The 25,021-nt window shown below is 37.0% G+C and overlaps 1 protein-coding gene across 1 annotated transcript in view; it reads right to left on the bottom strand.

Moving 5' to 3' along the window:
* The window catches only part of SHROOM3 (shroom family member 3), a 284,376-nt gene extending 267,158 nt beyond the window's left edge, over nucleotides 1-17,218 (bottom strand). The window contains exon 1 of the mRNA XM_063108523.1: nucleotides 17,051-17,218. Within this exon, the coding sequence (XP_062964593.1) occupies nucleotides 17,051-17,218 (168 nt within the window). The remainder of the gene's footprint in view (nucleotides 1-17,050) is intronic.
* Nucleotides 17,219-25,021: the final 7,803 nt, after the last annotated feature.

The raw sequence follows: 25,021 nt of genomic DNA, 5'->3' as shown, positions 1-25,021 counted from the left end.
GCAGGTATCTATTTGACATGATGATTTCCATTCCTTTAGGTATATACCCAGAAGAGGGGTTGCTGGATCGTATGGAAGATCTATCTGTAGTTGTTTGAGAAACTCCATATTGTTTTCCGTAGTAGTTGTTCTAATTTACAGTCCCACCAACAGTGCAGTAGTGTTCCCTTCTCTCCACACCCTTGTCATCATTTGTTATTCACCTTCTTTTTGATTTTAGCCAGTCTAACTGGAGTGAGGTGGTATCTCAATGTGGTTTTAATTTGCATTTCCCTGATGACTAGTGATGTTGAGCATTTTTTCATCTATCTGTTGGCCATTTATATGTTTTCCTTTGAAAAATGTCTATTTAGCTCCTTTGCCCATTTTTTAATTGGGTTGTTTGTTTTTTTACTGTATAATTGCTTGAGTTCTGTGTATATTCTGGATATTAATCTCTTGTTGGATGCATAGTTAGCAAAAATTTTCTCCCACTCTATAGGTTGTTGCTTTGCTCTGTTGATTGTTTCCTTTGCTGTGCAGTAACTTTTTAGTTTGATATGGTCACATTTGTTTATTTTTTCTCTTGCTGCTTGTGCATTCAGTCTCATGTTCATAAAGCCTGTGCTCAGACCTAATTGCTGAAGTGTTTCGCCTATATTTACTGTTAGTAATTTTACAGTTTCAGGTCTTATGCTTAAGTCTTTAATCCATTTTGAGTTGATTTTAGTGTATGGTGAGAGATGCATATCTAGTTTCACTTCTTCTGCATATGGATATCCAGTTTTCCCATCACCACTTGTTGAAGAGGCAGTCTTTTCCCCAATGTAGATTTTTGTTGCCTTTGTCTAATAGCAAATGGCTATAAGCCTGAGGGGTGATATCTGGGTTCTCAATTCTACTCCACTGGTCTGAATGTCTATTTTTATACCAGTACCATGCTGTTTTGGTTACAACAGCTTTGTAGTATAATTTGAAGTCGGGTAGTGTTATGCCTTTGGCTTTATTTTTTTTGCTCAGGATTGCTTTGGCTATTTGGGGTGTAATACATCACTTTCATGGACTGGATAACTTGATATTGTTAAGATGTCAGTACTACCCAAAACAATTTACAGATTCAGTGCAATCTCTAATAAAATCCCACTGATATTTATTGCAGAAATAAAAAACTTCATCTTAAAATCACATGGAATCTCAAGGGACCCCAAATATCCACACACACAAAATGTTTTAAAAGAAAAACAAAATTGTAGGTCTCCCACCACTTGATTTCAAAACTTACTACAAAGCTACAGTAACAAAAACAGTGTCAAACTGACATAAAGACAGATATACAGACCAATGGAGTAGAAAGAGAGTCCAGAAATCAACCCTTGCTTATATGCTGAAATGATTTTCTACAAGGGTGCCAAGACCATTCAATAGTGAAAGGACAGTTTTTCCAACATATGGTATTGGGAAAACTGGATATCACATGCAAAATAATGAAGTTGGATCATTACCTTATACCATATACAAAAATTAACTCAAAATAGATCAAAGGCCTAAATGTAAGAGCTAAAACTATAAAAATCTTACAAAAAAAATAGGAGAAATTTTCATGACATTGGATTTGGTAATGATTTCTTGAATCTGACACAAAAAACACAGGCAACAAAAGAAAAAAATAGTGTGCTTCATCAAAATTTAAAAATTTTGTGCATAAAAGGAGACTATCAATAGAGTAAAAAGGCAACCCACAGAATGGGAGAAAATATTTATCATATATCTGGTAAGAGATCAATATCCAGAATATAAAAAGAACTACAACTCCACAACACAAAACAAACACTCAATTTTAAAAATGAGCAAAGAGTTGGAACAGATATTTCTCCAAAGAAAATATACAGATAGCCAATAAGCACATGAAAAGATACTCAAAACCACTAATCATAAAGGAAATGCAGATCAAAACCACAATAAGATACCACATCATACCTATTGAGAACGCTATTATTAAAGAGAAACAAAAACATAAAATATCAAGTCTTGGCAAAGATGTGGAGAAATTGGAACTGCATTGAATTGCTGATGGTGCAGCCACTGTGGAAAACAGTATGGCGTTTTCTCAAAAAATTAAACAGAATTACCATATGATCCAGCAATTCCACTTCTAGGTGTATATGCAAAACAGTTGAAAGAAGTAACTTGAATAGGTATTTTTACACCCGTGTCCATAGCAGCATTATTCACAATAGCCAAAAGGTGGAAACAACCTACATATTTATCAACTGATAAGTGGATAATCAAAATGTGCTATATACATATAATGTCATATTATTAAGCCTTTAAAAAAGAATGAAATTTTGATACATGCTACTACCTGGATGAACCTTGAAAACACTATGCAAAGGGAAATAAGCCAGTCACAAAAGGACAAATACTGTATGATTCTTACCTGTATGAGGCACCTAGAGTAGTAAAATTAACGAAAACGGAAAGTAGAATGGTGGTTGCCTGAAGCTGGGGCTGGAGAGTAGTGAGGAATGGAGAGTTGGTGTTTAATAGGTACAGAGTTTCAGTTTGGAAAGATAAAAAGTTCCGGAGATGGATGGCTGTGGTGGTTGCACAACAATGTGAATATGTGAATGCCACTGAACTATCCACCAAAAAATAGTTAAAATGGTAAATCTATGTTACGTATATTCTACCACAAAAAAATTTTTTAAGAGTGCTTGCTATAAAAGTATTCAAACAATGCAGACATATATAAAACAAAAAAAGACATATATAAAGTAAACTTTTTTTGATTTTTATATCTAAATCTTTTATTCATCTGGCCTTATTTTGGTGTCAGGAATAAAGTGGGTCCAGCTTTTATCTTTTCTAGTCCTAGTATTATTATTTTAAAAATCCTTGGTTAGAGCACAGTGTTGTAACACCAAGGTCAGTTGTTCAGATCCCTATACCCACCAGCTGCAAAAAAAAGAAAAAAGAAAAATCCTTTTTTGCCCCCACTGATTTAAAATTCTTCTTTTTTTCTTATACTAAATTCTTATCTATATAGCGGTCCATTTCTAAACCTTCTATTTTGTTCCATACTTCCATTGGCCAGTCAATTTCTTCCTGTCTCACACTTCATTTAAGGTATCAAACTTTATTTAAGGTATAACCTATATGCAGTAAAACGCACAAATCTTAAGGGTACAATTCAATGAGTTTTGGCAAATGCATACATCCCGATAGCCCACACCACTATTAAGATATGGAACATTTTCATCACCCCAGAAAGATGCCTTGTACGCCTTGTACACAGTCTCCATCCACAGAGGCAACGATTGTTCTGATTTATTTCACCAGCGATTCATTTTGCCTGTTTTAAAAATTCATATAAATGGAATAATTCAGTATGTATTCTGTTGTGCCTGCTTTCTTTCATTCAGTACAAGGTTTTTGCAGTTCATCTATTAAATGATATAAATCATATTTTTATGATTCTTTGAATAATTAGGATTCGGCGATATTTTTAAGAGCTTTATTTAGGTCAACTTTTTCTACTATGTTAAATTTTGGTTAATTAAATTAATGCTGAATCCTTAACATGGTAGATAATAGTTTATGTTGTTGTTCTTATTTATTTTCTATCTTTCTTCTTTTGTTTCTTCTAGGTTTTATTACAGGCACCAGAATAAAAGTAGTTTATTTCTTTACAATTTATTGATTTTTAATATATTTACAGAGTTGTGCAACCATCACCATGATTTACTTTCAGAACATTCCATCATCTCAAAAAGAAACCTTGTACCCATTTATAGTCACTCTGCATTCTGATCTCTAGCCTTAGCAACCATTAATCTTCTGTCTGTCTGTTTGAATTTGCCTTTTCTGGACATCTCATATAAATGGAGTTACATAATATGTGTTCTTTTGTGTCTGGTTATTTTCACTGAGCATAATATTTTTGAGGTCCATCCATGTTGTAACATGTATCAACACTCAGTTCCTTTTTATTGCCAAACAATATTACACTATATGGCTATACGACATTTTGTTTATCCAGTTGATGAGCATTTGGGATTTTTCTACTTTGTGGCTATCGTGAATAATGAGGCTATGAACATTTGAGCATAAGTCTTTGTTTTCATCTCTCCCAGATATATACTTAGGAGTATAATTTTTGAGTGAAATGGTAACTCTATGTTTAACATTTTAAGAAACTGCCATCTGCTTTTCTAAAGTGGCTGAACCATTTTACATTTCCACCTGCAATGTATGGAAAGGTGTATTTATTTTTATTATTAGTTATGAATATTTATGAGATACATCGCTGATTGTCACCCCTCGTGTCCAAGATGTGAAGGCCAGATTCACACTGGTAGCTTGCCCATTACCACAAATTGCGTTTGTACCCCGTGTCCCCCACCCACCTATCCCCCACCCCCTACCCCTACCCCTTTGTCCCCTCCCACTCCACTTTGTATCCTAGGGAATGTTCTCTCACTCTGCAAGTCCAACACACCACTGTTGTCAGAAAGGTGCATTTTTAATCTCCATGAAATGACAGCATAAATAGGACAAACCAAGGAATTTTGACTATGAAGAATGCATCTTTTCCCTTACTTGAGAGATGGAGGATGGGAGATGATTTTCTTCTGTATTACTTTCTGAATGTCTTATTTCCTATTTCACAGTCTCTCTGGAGCGAAAAAGTAGGCAACACTGTTTTCAGCAATCAATGCCATGAGTTAAAATGAGCACTAACTTGCTAAGACCCCCTCAGTATAATGAAATACTCCTCCTTGTGCTCACACATGCACAAACCAAATTTTTAAAAACATGTTAATTTCCATTAATACAAAGAATCACTTATCTACCTCACCTATTTTTTAACAGAGCATATGTTTATTGCTCTATTATTCTGAGTTCAAATTGCTACAAAAGTGCTTCAACTAAAAGAAGGAACAATGTCTCTTGCTTTATTACATTCAAATATGAATTCAGAAAAGGGAGTACTGAAAGCATATTCAGTTTCTCTTGAACTGCCAATTTCATATAACTGACAACATGAATTATATGACACAAAACCTATTCATTATTCTATCCATTCAAGATCAAGTTGAGATTTAAAGCAGACTCAAGCTGTCACATGAAGCTACTGTTTGTCAGTCTTCAATGAACTCAAGCAAAAAACAAGGAAATTAGGAATGGACAACACAGTGAATTAAAGAATATTGACATTGTGGGGAAATAGCCCCAAAAGAAAAGAAGTTTCTTGTACTGAATTTGGCAGTGGTACAAATTGTTCAAGGAAACAACATTTTAGTGTTAAAGGGTTATTCTGCTATTTCAGGGGGTTGAAATTATATTCTACTCTATTACTTGCTTACATGTGAAACATTACTGGCATGTTATTCTGTCAAATATTCTGGACTAAAAACAGTATGTCTTCTTGTGCTATGTTTGTAGTATGAATTGATTAAGAAAAGAAACAACATAAATAAAATTTTAGAAAAGACACTATTCTCAGAGAGCACCAAATAAATAATTTTTTCTGTCTATTCTGCTCGGATAGTCACATTTTCCTTAACCATTGACCTATAGAACAAAAGAGAGACTAGATCCTACTCTGAGAGGGGAGAGAGAAAATCTCTTGGTGCTTGATTCCCACAGAGAAATGAAGGATGATGAAAGCAGAATGAGGCTTATCAACCCATTCAGTGGAGAAAATGAGAAAACAGGCCCATCCTGTGAGAGAATGGAAGATGAAACTGAGAACTGTGAAATATCATATCTGGGGATGAATTTCTACTGCACCTTTAGTGCCCTAGCAAAGATTAGGTCTAAGATACGAGGGGATTCTTCCAGCTTGAATTCCATGGTAGGGTCCAAGACCATGGACTTTGGAAACAGATCTGCATTAGACTTTGGGTTCTGGCTTTCACTTAGTAAGCATTTTCTAAACGGTGGCTGTCTTGATTTGGGTTTCCTCAGAAGCAGAGCCTGAGACAAGACTTCAAATACAAGTAGTTTATCTAAGAAGTAAGGAAAGCTGACAGGAGAGTGGGCAAGTGAGGTAGGGAGGGGAAGGCAAGTGACACAGATGCGGTATCAAGCCTACAGCTGTGGGCAACTGGAGCTTAATTCTGCCGGGAAGCGCTAGGAGCTAGTGGAAAATACACACCTCAGAGTTATCCCACCCGAGGCATGAGAGGACTGGGCCATATATACCAGCTCCAGTCAGTCATGGGAGGAGGGCTGCTCTGTTGTCATCAGTTCTAGCGGCAAAGGGGAGGCAAAAGAAAAGCCCTTAAGCAAAGAATTGCAGATGCTGATGGTTAGACGTGGGGCCAATGCACACAGAAGGGAGGGGTGAGGGAGTGTGAACGCGGCAGTGACAGGTCCGCTTCAGTGGTATAAAAAGAAAAAGGAAAAACATGCCCTCTTTGGGTATTGGAACCTCTGTACCCAAATCTGTTGTTGTTCCCAGGGCTGTCATCTTGTAGTCATTCAATAAAAACAGATTTACTAAATATGGTTGTGAATGAATGAAATGACTTAGCTTTAAATCCTGACTTCATCATTTATGAAAAACCTCTTTCCTCATATATAAAAACAATCTTACTCTACAAAATAAAAAAGAACCTAACATAGTATATGATCCACAGCAGAAACTAAATAAATATAAATAATGTTATTACATATTTGTTTCCTTCTTTCTACCATGCAGTCCTCTCGTCTTTATTTTGCCTTCTCTGTTAAAGAAGCAAGATGGAAGTAGTCCTTTATAGTGCCCAAGTTCAGAAATTTGCAGTGTGTCTTGGTCCACTGGAAGGACCTACACTGACTGTTCTTAAAGGTCAAATTTGTTGACTTACATATGTAGGGGAAACTGTGATAGTAATTCTTTCAACAGAGTGCCAGCAACTTATTGAACTGTAGACTTTCAGCCAAGCAACTCTGAATACAATCCTGAAGAATAAGACTAATTCTTTTAACCTTCCTACTTCTGTCTTATACTTAGGTCAATGGCTGCTTTGTTTTTGACTTGCCGCTCATTAGCAAATACTCAAAAGTAAAAATATGAAAAACAAACAAACAAAAAAAGCAAGGCATAAGAGAAATGTGTCAGCTATTTTCTGACTTTCCGTTCCCAAAAGTTTACTCACTCTCCTAGTCTTTTAATTATCTATCTTAACACGCCACATGTGTATTGACTTCTGGAACCCAGCCAGATCCTGGGTCTGAATTCCATCAGCTCATTTCCCAGTTTCCATGAGACAAGACCCAAAAAAATGTGAACTTCTCAGAGGACACACACAAGATGGTAAAAGCTTAAATTATACCCATATAATGTCCCCCATTAAAAATTTTATTTTTTCAAAAGAAAAGAGACGCATTCGGTAGAGCATAGTGCTGATAACACTGAGGTCAAAGGTTTGCATCCCTGTACCAGCCAGCTGCTAAAAAAAAAAAAAAAAAGAGAGAGAGAGAAAGACAATTAGTTCTAGAAGTCCAATCTTTTTTCCTACCTTCTAGCAAATGTGAGGCTCAGGATATAATTTAACACCCAAAGTGTGAAGCCCTTAGTCTGACTAAGAAGAATGCTTATTTCTACTTAAATTGCCTATGTTTTGATTCCAAATACATGTCATAGATATTTTCAAATTTTGAGATCTTTAGAATGTTAGGATCTGTGTGAACCAGGTTTCCAGGAACCAAGAACGGGCAAGGGACAAACCCAGTGGAGCGAGGACCCTAGCTGGCAGCAACCGCTTTGAGGGCAACAGTTGTGTGTGGAGTTCCCAGTATTATGACAAGTGAGTGTACCATTAGGAGAGCCAGAAAGTACACTCTGTGAGAAGGTGAATGCTAACTAGAGTCCTGGAACCCAAGCAGACAGATTGAGCATGGAGATAGCAAACTAAGCAATAGATCCATCTGGAAGAGTAGAGCAGATGAACTATACTATGAATTAAGTGTAAGCTAGAAAGGGACAAGCAAAATGAGATAAGGCTTGGTACCGTGGACACTCCCTAATGAAAGATCATCTGTTGAGGTGCCCATCTCATAACTGGGTCCCTTGACCAAGACGGGTGGCATGAACTTGAAGTACCCCAGCAGATCAGTGCTGTATCAGTTTGCAGCTCAAGTTTGTTTCCTTCTATTAACTGGATTGAGCCCCTATTACCTTTAAACTGTTTAATATTCATTTAGTGTTGCTTCTTGGGTACCAGGTCTGATTTGGGGATCGAGGTTTTATCACTGCTACCCATGTGATGGAATGTATGTAGCCCAAACAATCAGAGTGGTGGACTGAGACCAAGGCTAGAACCTGGCAGAAGTAGCAGCAAGCAGAGTCTGGGAAGCTGTGGAGAGCCCAGTTTAATTCTCAATGCTGCCATCACACTGGTAGAGCCAACTGTGCCCCCCCTTTCACCACACGGGCCACGAGTTGCCTGCCTGTTACACACAGTTCACACATCCCACTTTTTAACCAGATTTTCATTGTTTGGGATAATGTAGATGGAAGGGTTCTTTGGAACTACAAAATAACAATGCAGTTTCTACTTTAAAAGGAATTTTTCAGGCTTAAAGTTTAAAAAGACTTAGCTCTGCCCCTAACTCGTTTTATGACCTTCGGCAAGCTTCCAGTATCTTCAATAAAATGGAAATAACAGTAGTACCTCAGAGAGTTTTGTGAGGCTCACATGAGCAAGAATGCCTGCTACAGAGCAGGACCTCAGTAAAGTTAGTCATATTACTGTGACAAAAGCAACCCCAGTAAATCTTGTCTACTTGGAGTGAAAAATAACCCAAGAGATTAACAGTTATGGGGTGGAGGGAAACGACTTTTGCCCAATTCACCAAAAATAGAATATTTTCTGTTTATTTGTGTATCATTCCATAAGCTACAATGAATTTTGACAGTGTCTTTTGGAAGGCCTTGTCCTGTTGTAGACCCATGGAGTGACTTAGAAATGTATATGAGGAAGAGAAAAGAGGGTAGCTTTAGGATACAGCACTGAAAATCTCCAAGAGCTTAACTTAAGTACATGCAATTGGCCCATCTTACCATGAGTAGGAAAAGGTTCATGGGGTGATGTACCCTCACACCCTGCATTTAAATCCAGTCCAAGGTCCTTTCCACAACCTGCAAGGTCCTTTATGATCTGACCCCTGCCTACCTTTCCATTTTCATCTCATATCACTCTCTCCCTTGCTTACTATGCTCTAATTACACTGACTTTCTTTTTGATTTTGGAACATTCCAAGTCTTTCCTGCCTCAACCCAACTTACAAACCTCTTTGCATGTCTGATTTTTTTATTTTTCATCCATTAGGTCTTAGCTCAGATGTCATCACCCCAAAAGCTCTAATCACCCTATTTAATGTAAACCTTTACCCCACAGATACAACCACTCTGGAAACTTCATATTGAATTTTTTTAAATAACACTTATCATATCCTGAAATTATCATGTGCAAATATATCTATTGCCAGTCTCTTTCTATTGGAATACAAGCCCTATGAGCTCAGAGGGTTATCTGTTCAATGTTTCAGTGTGAGGTGGCCACTGCTGGCCATGATATGGAAAACCAGCCAATTATCATCTCTGTCATATGAGTAGTTATATAAGTGGATATCTATTATTCTACCACCAGTCCATGCCATCATATCGTAACCAACATCTGGATTGTGTTCTGTCATTTCAAAGTACTGGTGCATAGCTTAATTCATTGGAGAATTGTAACAACTCTACTAGGAAAGAGTGTTCCATTTTTCAAGATTAGGAAACTGAGGTTCAGAAAAGCTAAGTTACTTGCCCATAGTCACATAGCCAATAAAGAATATGGTAGAAATGAAACTTGTTTACTTTCACTCCAAGCCCTAGATTGTCTGGAATGTGTATTTTGCTTTACTGGAAAGCCTTGCCTAAAATGAAAAAAAAAAAAAAAAAAAAAAGATAACATAGAAATTACAAACAAATTAATACAAACATACCAAAGAACATTTAAAAATAAAGATTCAGATAAAATCTCTAAATCTCAAAAAAAAAAACAAAAAAAAAACGCAGTTCAAAAGGATGAAGGATATAATAAATAGATGCTGAGGGATGAAAAAAGGCAGTTGACGTAAGAGCAAATTCAGGCTCAGATGCCCAGGACACAGTGTTCTGCACATCAGTCTGCCAAGCTAAAAAAGCCACCTCTGAAGGCAGGAAAGAATTGTCACTTCCACTCTACAGATCAAGACACACAAACAGTGTACCAATGCAGCTTTGGTGGAGAAAGTCATTAAAAGGAGGGGAGAAACAGTGCTTGGATTTAGTTGAGAATCTTTCCCTCATTTTGTTTCATTGAGAAGTGCCTGGGATGTCAGAGCACGAGAGATGGATGGACTCTTGGGATGGACCAAGTGGGAGAATAACAAATCTGCAGCTCTTTGGATAAGATGTTCACTGTTTGGAACTACATCAAAGGGAGAGATGTGGAAGAATCTTTCTATGGGCTAGTTAAGATCCAGAATGTCCTTTGAGGTTTTGTTTTTCCAAAGATTAATAGAAAGACTCTCATTATGTGTCACCAATCACACTGTGGGCTCACTGCAATGAGATGAATATTTCTTAAATTAAATTCTGTTCCCTATGTAGGAGGCAAAGCCTTAGGAATCTATTAGCTTTAAAAGAAAGCAGAGTTCTTACTTATATTAAGATCCATTTGGCACACCACATCAGCATGCTACTTGAGCAAAAGTTATTTCCAACAACAGTGATAGGATCATAAAGTTTAGGTTAAATAAAAACACGGGTTTCCCTTTTTTCACAGTAAGATTTAATTCAACAGACATTTACGAAGCATTACATATGTGTAAGATACTGTTAAGTTGAGAATCAAACTTCACCAGCTCGCCTTATTTTTTTAGACAGGTTTTTCTTCTATCCTGTTTGCACACTGCTCTAGACAGCTTTCTAAAAAAGATTTTTAAGATCCTTTTTAATATTCATTTATCTTCCTCTTTATTAATTAACACATTTTCATATTTGTGATGCATAGTTTAGGCACCTCGGGTAATGGAAAGAAAGAAGGAAAGGAGGAAGAAAGGAAAGAAAGAAACTTCTAGAAGTTAACATTTTAACAGGGAAGCTAGAACATACAAAAGTATAAATGAAACAACTAGGAAGCAATTACTGCCTCACTAGCTGGGCTTTATACACACACACACACACACACACACACAATTTGTTTGCTAAGGCAGAAACTTGCAAATAAATGAAATTTCTTGTGTCTCAGTTTTCTCCCTTTGTAATAAGGAAGTTGGATTATATGATTGCTGAGATTCCTTATAGCTCTAAAATCTTCTAAGTCATTTAACATTTATTGAGCATTTGCTATGTGTGAAATAAGAAGTATTTTGCTAGGAGAAGCAGGATACACAGCATGAATAAAACCCATTTGGCCTTAAAGATATTGCAATTTATTGGCAGGATGTCAAATATGAACACCTACCTTTATTAGAAGACAGCATGAATAAAGGTGATGGGGACGTGAGGAGAAGGAGGAATTAATGCAAACCTAGGACAAAGGTGGGCTGAACAATGAGGGAAGAAGTAAATTAGCTTAAGGGCAGCAGAGGGACAAGGCTACTCTGGTATGAAGGGCAAAGGATGCTAAAGGAAGAGCAGGAAAGGTAAGGAAAGAAACTCTGAAAGGAGTGGCTATTTTAAAAGGTCAGAATAACAAGCTGATCTAACTAGGTACTTGGAAGGAGATGAAAATGATGACTTGAAAATGAACCAAATTAACCAGCCCAGAGTCTTGGGGAACTGCCTAAAAATTAATTTCAAATTGAACTCAGGGACCATTACTGAAGAACTGGTAAAATAAGCCTTGTTTTCTTGCAGAAGAAATGGGCCAAGAGAGATGGTGTTTTTGAGGTTGGTGTGTCAAAACCAAGGAGCACCAAGGGAGCTAGAAAGTGAAAAGTGCTGAATCTGAACAGATGGATCTAGAACATCCAGAAATGAGAAGATCCCAACATGGTCCAGGCAATTCACTTTGAAATGAGTAATGTCCTAACCCGTGGACTGTTTTTATTTCTAAGGTTTCTCACAGTACAGTAAAGCACTTCATTTTTCTTTAAAATGGTAGGCTGGTTGAAATGTTTTGGATGATTCTCCTCAGAGTAGAAATTGTAAAGAGAACTAATACGATATTAGATCATATCACTAAGGCTAGAAGAACCCAATGAAAGAGTCCATTTTAAAATCTAAGTAGTGTCAGCCAACAGGAATCCTGGTGACGTATGTTTGAGGGTGCCTCCTACCTCGCATAGCTAATACTCACCCCTACACATACAGAATGGGAAGATGGAGAAGGGATAGGGTTAGTGAGTCGAGCCTTGGTGTACAAGGCCTGGAGGAGGTTGTGGTTTGGACAGGAAGAGGATGGTGGTGTGTAGGGGAAGGAGGGCTGATGGTGTGGAGGATGGGATAGTAGCATTTATACATGAGGTGATTCAGAGACAGTCCAGCTAGAGCAAAGATACCTCCCAGGGGCATAGGAATCAGGAATACAAGCACTGATGGAGCAGTGCCTGGACCGGCACATTTCTGGGTGCTGATAACATGAGACAAAAGAGACTGGGGCAGAGGTTTACCTTCAAATTCTGAAGCCCACATCTGAAGGTACAAAGAAGTACCTTTCTAGGTGAAGACATTATAAACATATGAGTCTTGAATTACTTAAAGGGGTTGCTTGAGCAGTAGTCATACCTATAGTATGGGACCTTATAGGACTAAGTTTTTTTTTTAAGTTTTGCTCTAATGGATTTTAAAACTTGTACTACAAAAGATCAATTCTATAATTCACCCAGATAGTAGCTCTAGAATCTAGATAGAACCAAATATTTGGTAGGCAATGGTGACTAAAGCATAGTGTGTTAAGTGCACAGACTCTGGAACCAGAATGCCTGGGTTCAAATCCCAACTTTATCACTGTGTCCCAGGTTCTCATGTATAACATTGGGATAATAGTATTACTGTCTTTGTGGAGCTGTGGAAATTAAACAAGTTAACACAAGCAGATCTCTTGGAATAGAGCCTGGGACACAGCACTCAGAAAAGGCCAGCAGAAGTAGTTATTTATTACTGTTATTGTTACTTGATTTATGAACCCTGGAAGCAGGTGCATCCCCACTGCAGGTGGAACTGCTTTTCCTAGCCACAATACAGATTGAGTGAGTCATAACAAAATCATGCTGCCAACTTCCTGAACTATTGAATTACCTGAGCATCCACTTAGAATCACTATTTTAAAAGATACCCTTTCTTTTCGAAGTTCACAGATTACAGAGACTCTTTGCTCAACCCCACCTTTCCTTTTCAAGGACACTAAATCCCAAAGAAAGCAATTCGAAAATGATTTCTTTTATTGCCACCCCTTTGTAGTTCCTTTCCCCATTCATTCTCCTGTCTCACTTGTACCTAAAGAAAGATAATACTCCATTCATTATATTGTCATCCATAACCTGGCAGTTTATAACTGCTTTGTATAATGTGTACATGCCTTTCATATGTGTGATTCAATGTGTACTATCCCTTTCATTCCCCTAAAATGGGAAGTCACCCTACCTTGGGACATTTGGTTAGCAGTGTATGAGCACTTTTTTCATTGTCCTAGAAAAAGGATCTGGCACACACATGATCAACCACTAAATTTCACTTTAGTCTCATCAACAGTATGGCATTAATTATAAGGACTTTCACCAGTGATCAAATGCCCTGTGGTAGGCAAAATAATGTACTCTCTCCCCAAAGACATCCATGTTCTAATCTCTGGAACCTGTGAATATGTTAGGTTATACGGCAAAGGTTGCAAATGGAATTAAGGTTATTAATCAGCTGATTTTTAAAATAGGGAGATTAGCCTGGATTATCCTGGTAGACCCAATGTAATCACAAGAGTCCTTAAAAATGGAAGAGGGAGGCAGAGTTAGAGGTTGGAGTGATACCATGGTAGACAGACTCAACCTAAACGTTTCTGGCTTTGAAGACAGAGGAAGGGAACCATGAGCCATGGACTGTGGGGAGCCTCCAGAAGCTAGGAAGGGCAAGGAAACAGATTCTCCCCTAGGAACTCTAGAAGGGAGCACAGCCCTGCTGACACCTTGATTTTAGTCCGATGGACCTGTGTCAGACTTCTGACCTACAGAACTGTAATAATAAACTTGTGCTGTTTTGAGCCAATAAGTTTGTGGCCGTTTGTTACAGCAGCAATAGGAATCACCCACGCCCCATCTCTAGAGATCTGCCTGGAATCCTCATTTCATGGGAGTCTGCCTCCCTGCTTACACTGCCCACTGCTCTGTTTTGTCTTTTGCTTATTCAGTCAATAAAAGTTATTGAGCACCTACTTTGTGCCAGGCACTGTGCAAGATCCTGAAAATGCAAGGTGAATAAGACATAGCCATGCCTTTTCATTTACTCAACAAATATTTGTGCACCCAAGCTCTGGGTCTGATGTGATAGTGATGAAGATAGTCCCTGCCCTAAAAAGGCCCATGGAATTCTGAAAAGGCAATCAACATAAATACAATATTATGATTTGATGTAATAAGTACATGAATAAGTATAGAAGAGACCGCCTAACTTAGCTTGATGAAATCAGGATAACTTCAGAGAGAAGAAGAACTGGAGCTTGGATGAATAGGAGTTTGCCTGACAGACAAGACAGGGAGAAAAGTTCAAGAGCTTTGGAGAAATGTAACAGTTGAAATGTGCCTAGTACAAATGAAAAACAGAATTTTAAATTTTACTTCATTTTATTAACCTTTAATTGAAATGGAAATAGCCACATATGGTTGCTGGCTGCCATATCAGACAGAGCAGACTGTACCAGGTTTTACCCTGCAAAGGAAGGAGATTGCATTCTCTTTCCCACTTCTTACTGACTAGAAAGCAAAGGTGGTGGCAAGTCACTTTGGACCATGCAGATGGAGCATCTCACCAGGATGGAAGTAAGAAAATAGAAGGAACTTGTGTCCCTGACACCACAGAGACATCTCTCAGTTTGGTTTATGCTCAGACTGTTATGTGAGAGATACATAAATTCCTATATTGTTTAAGTTATTGTTATTTTGGATCTATGTACAACAGCCAAACCTGTCTCCGAATATAAATGTCTCCCACAATAACGAAAAGTAATAAAACCATAATCTTTGCTATGATTTTTCTGAGCTCCTTCTATGTATCATGCAGTATGCTAAATGAATGGTCACATTTAATCCCTACACACCCCACTAAGGTAGACAGTTGTCTACCACTGCATCCTGCAGATACCATGATAGCTTAGAGAGGCTGTCTCATTAGTGGCAGGGTTAGACCTTTCTGACAGCAGGCAGTATTCCAATGTATGGAAACATAATAATTTATCATTAAAGGCCAGACAAATTGATGTACAATCAGAGTTTTAAAATGCAGAGATAGTATTTATGTTTGTCACAGACATTCTCAGGTGTTTATCCAGCAGCCATTTCCTCCTTCTTCCTGCAAAAAGAAGCCTAATTTGTTTTAATACTAGGCAAATTTCTCTTGACTTCAGGAAGGGTAGGTCCCTATCACTGAACCCGTGAGAGAAATCCTAATCAGTCTAAACTAGTCATGACACTCTCCTTCTCCTTTGCGGGTGATTGCCCTAAGGGCAGGCATGTGGCACAGTTCTGGTCAATGAGATGTAAGCAAAAGTCTGATGGGGGAAAAAAAAGCCAAAACAAAAAGCCAAACCTGCCCAGAATGAAGATGCAATGCTGGAGTTGTGGCATCCATGATGCAACCATGAAGACAAAAGCCAACATCATAAGAACCACAGAGTGGAGGGATAAGTGGGGTCTATGATGACATTACTGAGCTGCTTCTCCTTGCCTGCACAACCCACCTATGCTCTTCTTGTAGTATGAGAAAAACAAGCCCCAATTTACTTAGGGCCACTGTAAATCAGGTTTTCAGTTTCTTACAGCTGGACGCTTTTTTAACTGATAGGCGTACATATGCACATATCTTCTGTTTTCCTGAGGAAAGTTAAGGAAAAGTCACATATCTTACAGTGGTATCCTGCACACTCTTGGCTGGCTACTGTGAAACCCAATTCCCACTGGCTCATCCACAGTAAGAATCACTTTGGTCTCCCTCAAAACACACAGTTTTGGGGATGTAAAAAATAACCTTAACAGATAACAGAACTCAAATGCAATGCATATTATCTTTTTTCCACCCTCAAACTATGAAAAAAAATTTTCTCAATTACAAGTGTTTCTTGAGGAACGTACATGTGTGAAAAGCACTTGTGTTGTATTAGACTGTTAATATTCCAAAAAGTTAAAAGAAATATTATAAAGTAATATTAGTCTCTGTACTTTAAGAGAAAAACAGATATAGTAATCCTAATGCACAAAAAGGATTCATTCAATGGGTATAACTACCCACACCAAATGATAAAGGAAGAATTGAGGCATGTTACAGGATGACTAAGGTTTAAAAATGGATTTAAATATACAGATAAATAGAAGAGGCAGAAATGGTACTTTGCTCTTGAGTTATCCTGAAGCTGATTTAATTCTCTTCTCTGAGTATGTATAAAAGCAATAAATAATATTTATGCAATCAATTATCCAGAATTAGAAACACATTCTAAAATATTTATAATTGCTAGAAATTTCAGTTGAAGGGAGAAAGAGCAGGTATTTTTCTACACATGAACATATACTATGCCACCACTTATCCATGTTGTTAATCTTTAATCTGATTTATAACTGAAAAGCTCATGTGGGCATTGATTTAACACTATTTCATTCACAAAAAAAGATTATCCATCGAATGAGCACATTTTTCCTGGGATTTCACAGAATAAATGAGCTAGACGCATTTTTCTTTCAAACACAAGCTATCTAAAGTAATTCCAGATAATCAGAAAGGTATGAAACAGCAAATTAAGCAATATTCAGGCAATCCTCAGCATTATTTTGGCATTTTTGACAAACCTGACAAAAGTTGAAAAAAACAATTTGAATAAAGATAATATTGGAAAGAGAAACGTACCTTAGAGATGATTAATGGTTCTCCGTGCTCCAAGCCACCTTTCAAAGTAAAACCCCAGGGAGCTCCCCCCTCCAGGAACACTTCCAGGTAAATGTACCTTCCCTTGGGGGTCCTGTTAGGGTTTAGAGTGGCACTGCTCTTATCGAAGTTGTCAGTGGTCCTCATCATGCCAAACACATGGTCCCTCAAATGAAATGCAAAATGCCTTCAGCAGATTCAGGCAAGCGATGCTTCTATAGCACAAGCTATCCCATCTTTCATGATACACACGGCCAGAAGAGAGGTTTGGAGAAATGAATTCTTCCAGACGTAAAATGTTCTTCCAGGCTTAACTGCAAGCTACTGAACCAGGAGGATTTTTCACTTCAACATTCTGAATGTAAATCCTCCTTCGGGAATTCTGGGTTCTCACTGAAGTCCCGGAGTGGTACGTATCTGTCCACCCCGTTGGTAAAATCTTCTTTCAGTGCCACTCCGAAGACTGCTCTTATTACGTGTGCCCACACCAAAACGTTTCCTGTGTATTTTACAGAAAAAATTAAAAGCCTCTTACAATATAGGAAGAAAACTGCAGAAACTCAAAGGAATACCTCATTTTTGATTGATTATCAACTCTTTCTTCCTGTCGGGAGTGAAACTTACCATTACAATAGCCTGCTCCCTCCCCAGAAGTAGCTTTTAAAGAAAGAAAGCACTTACTATGCTTCTGCTCACTTCAGAATTTCTTAACTTGTCCCAAAGAGACAGAGAAGCTGTGCTAAAACTTTCTACTTCTTTTTTTTTTTTTCAGCAATAACTTCATAATTTGTCTCTTGAAAAAAAAAAGTTTTTGCAGGATGTAGAGAAAATTTTTAAAAGCATGGTACGTTAATTCTCAATGGAAAAAATATCAAGGGGGCCGCTCGGTTCTTTTCTTTGGTCTTTTCAGTGATGATCAGCCACCGCCGCTCAGTTCTTTTCTTTATTATTTTCAGTCATGATCAGCCACCGCTGCTACCGCCACAGCCACTTGCCTCCTCTGAGAGAAAGAGTAAGGAAGTGAGAGGAAAATGGATTAGGGCAAAGAGAGGCATTGCAACCTTTCTGCACAGTAAGCACTGTCCTGCGGAATTCCGTTCACCACAAAGACCTGACAATCAAAACAGTCTTACAGTTGATAAAATGTAGAAAGTTAAAAATACCATGCAGATGGCTAATTACCAAGGGGGGAGAAAATAGTTGCTAGAATAGCTCTGCCTAGTACCAATTAAAGCAGAATTTCAGGGAGTGAGACACAGGCGTTGGTGTTTTTAAAAACCCTCCAGGCAGTTTTGCTGCGCAGCCAAGTTTGTGAAGCAATGCCTAAGCGGATTGGGTAAACATTTAAGTAAGTGTCAAGGTGGTGGCACAAGGGCTTTATTTTTTTCATTAGAAGAAAATACCAAGTATAGTATATGTCCAGCCTCTGATCTTGAAATAGAAGTTTCCAATCAAATTTCTGCTTGTTTGACTCAATACAAACTTGAGGCCGTCTTCTCTCTTTCTCAATTTTAATTATCCTCCTCCAAGATTGTTTGCTATCTATTCTTTCAAAGAAAAGACATACTTAATGCTTTGTAAGTACTAGGCACTCGGGGCTCAATGCTGTTCTGATTTCAGGTTATCAATGTCATTTTGTAGTAATGTTATATAATATTTAATCTTGCTTCTTTTTATCTAAAATGTGAATAATACAAGATACTATATCTTTTACCCAACAGCCTCAGCTATTAAGTTGTTGGAACAAATTAGAATTATTTCCAAGGAATATGTTTACTAAAACTTTTTCAGCTTGAAAGTATGTGATAATGTGAATTATGATGGAAACTGAAGTTAAAAACCACTGTGGGGTTTGATAGCAATTTGATTTTGTTGTTTATACTTACAGTTAATGAAAAGTTGATGTAGAGAAGCAGCCATAATAAGCAAATAAAACCATGTGATATTTAATAACATATGACATGTGTTATTTGAGTAGTAGTAACTTCATGCGAAGGGCTCAAAGACAAAAAAAGAGTAAAATCTCATTTTTATCTAATGGTAGTATTTTGGTAGAAAAGTAAAGTGTACCAAATGAAAGTATTCTTATGTGGTAAAGATTGGCTGATTCTTAAGGGTAATCTATGCAATTTTTATTGGGGTTTACTTTTGTGGCTTAATTTGTAAATAAGAATAAAAGGAGAAACATTGGCTTCTCTTTCACCCCATTATTCAAATTACATGTGTTTTTAAAAATAAAATCCCTAAGTAAATAAACAGCTTCTTTCTGAAAAATTATTTTTTGTGACTCTTGTGGCCTTGCTCTTAATGCACTTTGTAAAAAAAATGGAATTTCACAGAATCAACATTAAATATTAAAGGTAAAAAAGTTATGCAAAACCTAGTTAAATGGGGAATAAGTTCAAGAGATGGTGAATATAGTTAATAACAATTATTATATACTTAAAAATTTCTGAAATATATTTTGAATGCTTTCACCACACATACAAAAACGTACGTAAGGTAATGGATATGTTAATTAACTTGTTTTAGTCATTGCACAATGCATACATATATCAAAACATCATGTTGTATGCCATAAATATATAAAATTTTTATTTGTCAATTAACGTAAATAAGTAAATTAAAAAGTAATGAAGCTGAAAACAAAAGGCAAAAGAAATAAGAAAAAGAGAAGCAGTGAAGAATGTGAACTCTGCTCGCAGACTGATGAAACCTCTTTTTTATATTATCACCAAAAATATTTAAGAAATAATGGAAATTGATACAGAATCTGAAAAAATTATGTAAAACTTCATTTTGTAGATATTCAGTATGGCAACTGATAGACCAGGGTTAGAATACTTTTTTTAGCCATCTTCTTCTGGGTTTAATTTCTCAGATTAAAAGAATGTTAAAACTGTAAGGGACAATTCTTGTTGTAAAAAAATTAAAAAAAATAAAAAATAAATAAAAAAAATAAAAAAATTAAAAAAACTGTAAGGGACGACACCCCCCCAACCCTTTGTTTTTAGCAGTAAGGACACAGAGGCAACCAGAAAGTTAAATAGTCTGCCCAGATTCATCCCGTAGACAGCACAAGTGGGCCTGAAATTAAAATCTTCAGACATTAAGGGATGGAATCACAGCTTAAGTCAGGTCTTCTGCATAATTTATGGTAGAAAGACAACTTACTTTTGGACCAGCATTGCTAATTCATGAGAAGAACTTCTGTTAAGGCATGTGATTTGGACCCAAACTCTAATTAGAGAATAAAATCAGACTCTCTCTCCTTCCCAAGGAGAGAAAGACAATCCTATTGTCTCAAGATGCTGATAGAGGAAGGGTCAGGATTCTGAAAACAGGATGGTTGTCTTTCTAAATCGTCATCATAGCACTCAGGCTTTCTGGTGGAAGACTTATTTTTTGCCGGCTCAGCATCTCTCTGCAGAATCACCCCTTCTTCACCTATCCCATGGTGCTGGGGGGCTGACCCTGCTCCTGGCTCTAGGGTTGGATATAATGATCCAAGTGTTAATAGCTCCTGGCCCAAATGTTTCATATATGGGTGGGTATATGACTCAAGTGTGGCCAATGTCATACCTGGAAATTTTGCTAGCGCTTTCTCTCATCCAAAGGGGCATTCTCCCCTATGGGTTGTTAAGTTGGTAGTTAAAATCCTGGAGCAGGTGGAATTCATCTCTGCCATCACATGCCTGAGAGAGAAGCCAACTTCAACAAAAGTACACTAAGATATGGAGACAGTGTTCTGGTGATACCATTTGAGCCTTGGGCCCAATTATACCTTACTTAAGCCCCAGTTCTCAGGCTTTTTGGTTTCCAGACTGCTTTATACTCTTAGAAATTACTGAGGACCCCAAAGAAGTTTTGTTTATGTGTGTTTTATGTATGTATTTATATCTATCAATATTTCCCATATTAGAAAATTAAAACAGAAAAGAACATTTTAAAATACTCAATTCATTTAGAAATAATGATAAATCCATTACACAGTAAAATAACTGACATGTTTTTATGAAAAATAATTACATTTTTTCAAACCAAAAAATTACGAAGCATGGCATTGTTTGACATATTTGCAAATCTCTTTAATAGTCAGTTTAGTAGAAGATGGTTGCATTCTGCTGTTGGGAAAATATAGGAAAATGGTCAAGGCCCCTCTGATGTTCAGAATCTTGCTGAGCATTTGCTGTGCATAGGTTGTGTGTGGGTGGAGTTAGTGCACTGTGCTGCGCCACCTTGGCTCGAGTTAACTGCCTCGGGCAGCCGCCGCCACAAGAGCAGCCATGCTTTTCCAGCTTGCAGCTTACAAGGATCTGTTTGCCGGTTACCTAGCTCATAGACCTGCGTGTAAAGGATCTGGTGACCCAGCCTGGTATTAAGTGTTTGTGACCCAGTCTGGAACGGGCTTGAGGGGTCTGTGAGCTCCAGACCCAGCCCTAGCTCGACAATTGGCCCAGTCGGTGCAGGATTACGGGCAGGTAAAAGAGCCCAACAACCGGCCTGGTTTTGTAGCTTTACAGTTGGCATCACAAACAGGATTAGTAGCTCTGCAATTGATGCTGTGAGTAGGATTCCGACATTACCCAGAGCACCACAATTGGCGTAGTGCGACATCTTACTATCTGCTTCTGTGTTCAATCTGTTCTATATCACATGTCATATTAGCCACTGGAAAACTCCACTATATTCTTGAGAAAACCAATGGGAAAGGCAAACAATATCTTAGTATTACTATGAAAGTGGTTTTGACCTTGAGGACCCAAGAGAGTCTCAGGGACCACCCCCCATGTCCCCAGACCACACTTTGAGAACTGCTACTTTAAGCAGATACAGCCGGACCTTAAGCCATCCTACAATTACCAGTTCTGTGAGCCCATAAATACCTGTTTATTTTTTCCTTAAATCAGCTGGAGTTGGGTTTCTGCTACTTGGAACTGAAAGAGTTCTGAGTTAATACACAATGAAACCCTTCCTGATTTTTCCTGGTTTGAGAGAGAGTTTAAGAAAGCTTAGCACAGTCTCACAAATGAAGCTTCACGCCATGTTTTCTCCCTTTCTATTACTCTCCTCCTTCCTTCAGCCTCTAACTTAGAATTACTCCTACTTTCTTAATCAAATTATTCCCTTTATGACAAATAGATCCAATGGGACTCATAACTTCCTGTTCTGTCTCTACATGAGAAATTTTCACTGTTAGAAATTGAGTTCACATTGCTGTTACTGTGAATATGGCCCCAGAGCAGAAAAATATTTCAATCATATTGCCTCTGCCATTTGTCTAGTATTCCTACACCAAATGCTTTTAAATGTCACTTGCCTACTCACTGTTTTGACTTTTCAGAAATCACGCATCAAAATACTCTATTTGTTAACATCACTGAAGAAAAAATTAATTTGTTCTTTTTAAAATTCTCATTTCTTGATCTTAATTTTTCCTAGCATTTTCTAAGCCTTTTCTCTTTATTTTTGCTAACATTTGAAATATGATTTTCAATTTGTTGGATTTTTTTAGTGCTTCTGAATTGAATATTTAAAAGATTGAAATGTCACCAGATTATCTCTGAAAATAAAGTCAGAGTGACATCTAGTGGCTCTTCTGGCTCATCAGATAATCATTAAAACAAAGTAACTGTAGACAATAAATTGTTAAATTATAGGTTTGGAAGGTTATTTAGTCTTTCTTAGAAAGAATGCCTCAGAACAATCCCAAATAGACAAAAATCAACCTTACTTTAAAGTTTGTGCAATTTCTCTATGCAAACTTTCAGATGCAAAAAAAAAAAAAAAAAAAAAAAATCATGTCTTCATGTGGGTCCTTAGATTAAGGAAAAATTTCCCAGCAGACCTTCCTTCACTTCTAAATGCCAAGAAGTGGATTAAATGCCTCCTCTGAAAACAGTCACTTGGATAGCGGCAGGATACAAAATCAACACACAAAAATCAACAGCCTTCCTATGTGCCAATAATGAAATAGCTGAAGAAGAAATCAAGAAAGTAATACCATTCATGATAGCTACCAAAAAAATGAAATACCTAGGAGTGAATTTAACAGAGGTAAAAGACCTCTACAATGAAAACTATAAAACACTATAAACAGTCACCTGAAAGAGGAATGAAGCACAAAGATTAAGTTAAACTAATCAGGATCTGCTAGAACTTTCACTGAAGCATGGGGCTCTAGAGAATATTGTGTTGAATACTCCAACAAAGCTGGGGTTCCATGAGAAAGGAAGAAAGGGAAATTGCTGTTGGGTATTTACAACATCTGCTTCACCAACTATCATAAGAGTTGTCACAAAACTATCACAGCACAATCAATTCAAGTCTTTTGGGAATGATCAAAATGTTCTGTATCTTGACTGAGGCAATAGTTTCACAGTCAAAACTCATCAAATGGTATACTTTAAATGGATGCAGTTTATTGAATGGAAATTATACCTCAACAAAGTTAGGTTTTAAAAACATTTAAAATATTTGTTGTATGATTCCATTTATGTGAGGTACTTGGAGTAGTCATATTCACAGAAACAGCAAGGAGTGTGGTAGTTACAGGGGGTGGGAAAGGAGGAAATGAGAGGTTATTGTTTAATGGGTATGAAATTTCAGTTTGAGAAGATGAAAAAGTTCTGGAAATGGATGGTTGGTGATAGCTGAATATGTAAATGTCACTGAACTGCACACTTAGAAATGGTTAAAATGGTAAATTTTATGTTATGTATATTTTACCACAATAAAAAAGTTTTTAAAAAGTACTTGTAAAAGGTAAAAAATATATGTATATAAAATATGACACTATAATTAATCAGTTCATTATTCATCACTTAACCATGGTGAGCATGGTTGTAAGTAAATATTACAAAACTGCTAGATGCATAAAGAACCAAATAATAACAATACCTGATAGCATATACGTAACATTAGATACTTGGCAGAAGTCACAACTGTTACAGGAATTATTGTAGTAGGTTATTATAAAAAGACTGGTAGAAACATATCCATGAATTTATATTGTTTATTTCCTAGATGAAAAGTAAAAGACATTAATAAGAATATAGCTTACATCACATCGAAGGGATACCTATACTCCCATGTTTATTGCAGCACTATTTACAACAGCCAAGAGTTGGAAACAACCTAAATGCTCATCATCAGATGAGTAGATAAAGAAAATGTGGTACATCTACACAATGGAATACTACCCTGCTATAAAAAAGAGAGAAATACTACCATTCGCAGCAACATGGATGGACTTAGAGAAAATTATATTGCATGAAATAAGCCAGGCACAGAAAGAGATAAATACTGCTTGTTCTCACTTATTTGTGGAAGCTAATAAAAATAAAATAAGTAAATATACAAACGAATGGGGGAGAGGGGGTAAAAGACACAACAATCACAATTCCTTGAACTTGTTAAGACAAGTGAACAGATATGATGTTGATGAGAGTGTTGGGGGAGAGGGAGGGAAGAAAAAGGAATTGGTAAAGGGACATAAAAATCAACTATATTGTATATTGATAAATTAAAGTAATAATAATAAAAAAGAATATAGCTCAGCAACAGCAATAGAATTAAGGTCTTAACAAAAGACGGTTATGATAAAGGGTAAGTTTCTACTTTTGGAAGAAATAGAGTTGGCTTCAAAGTTGCTAGTGACAATGGTGAGTGGCCTCAATGACAGAAACAAAGCCTAGAGGAGGCAATCTGACTTTGTTTTATTAGCTATTTGACTTCTATCTCCTACTTCTATACCTTTTTTCACCTGGCTGTAAAAGAATGTCTTTATTGTCAAAAAAAAAAAAAAAAAAAAAAAAAGAACAGCAAAACCTGACTGTTATTTTTAAAAACTCATATTGAGGAGAAATGACTGCAAAGGGACACAGTGAAACTTTTGGGGGAGACAGAAATCTTGATTAGAGTGTTAGTTACTGGGTGTGTACGTTTGTCAAA

Source organism: Cynocephalus volans, chromosome 9 (assembly GCF_027409185.1).
Source record: "Cynocephalus volans isolate mCynVol1 chromosome 9, mCynVol1.pri, whole genome shotgun sequence".
NCBI classification, from domain to species: Eukaryota; Metazoa; Chordata; class Mammalia; order Dermoptera; family Cynocephalidae; genus Cynocephalus; species Cynocephalus volans.
Note: the sequence above shows the minus strand (reverse complement) of the source record. Positions and strands in the feature narration are given on the sequence as shown.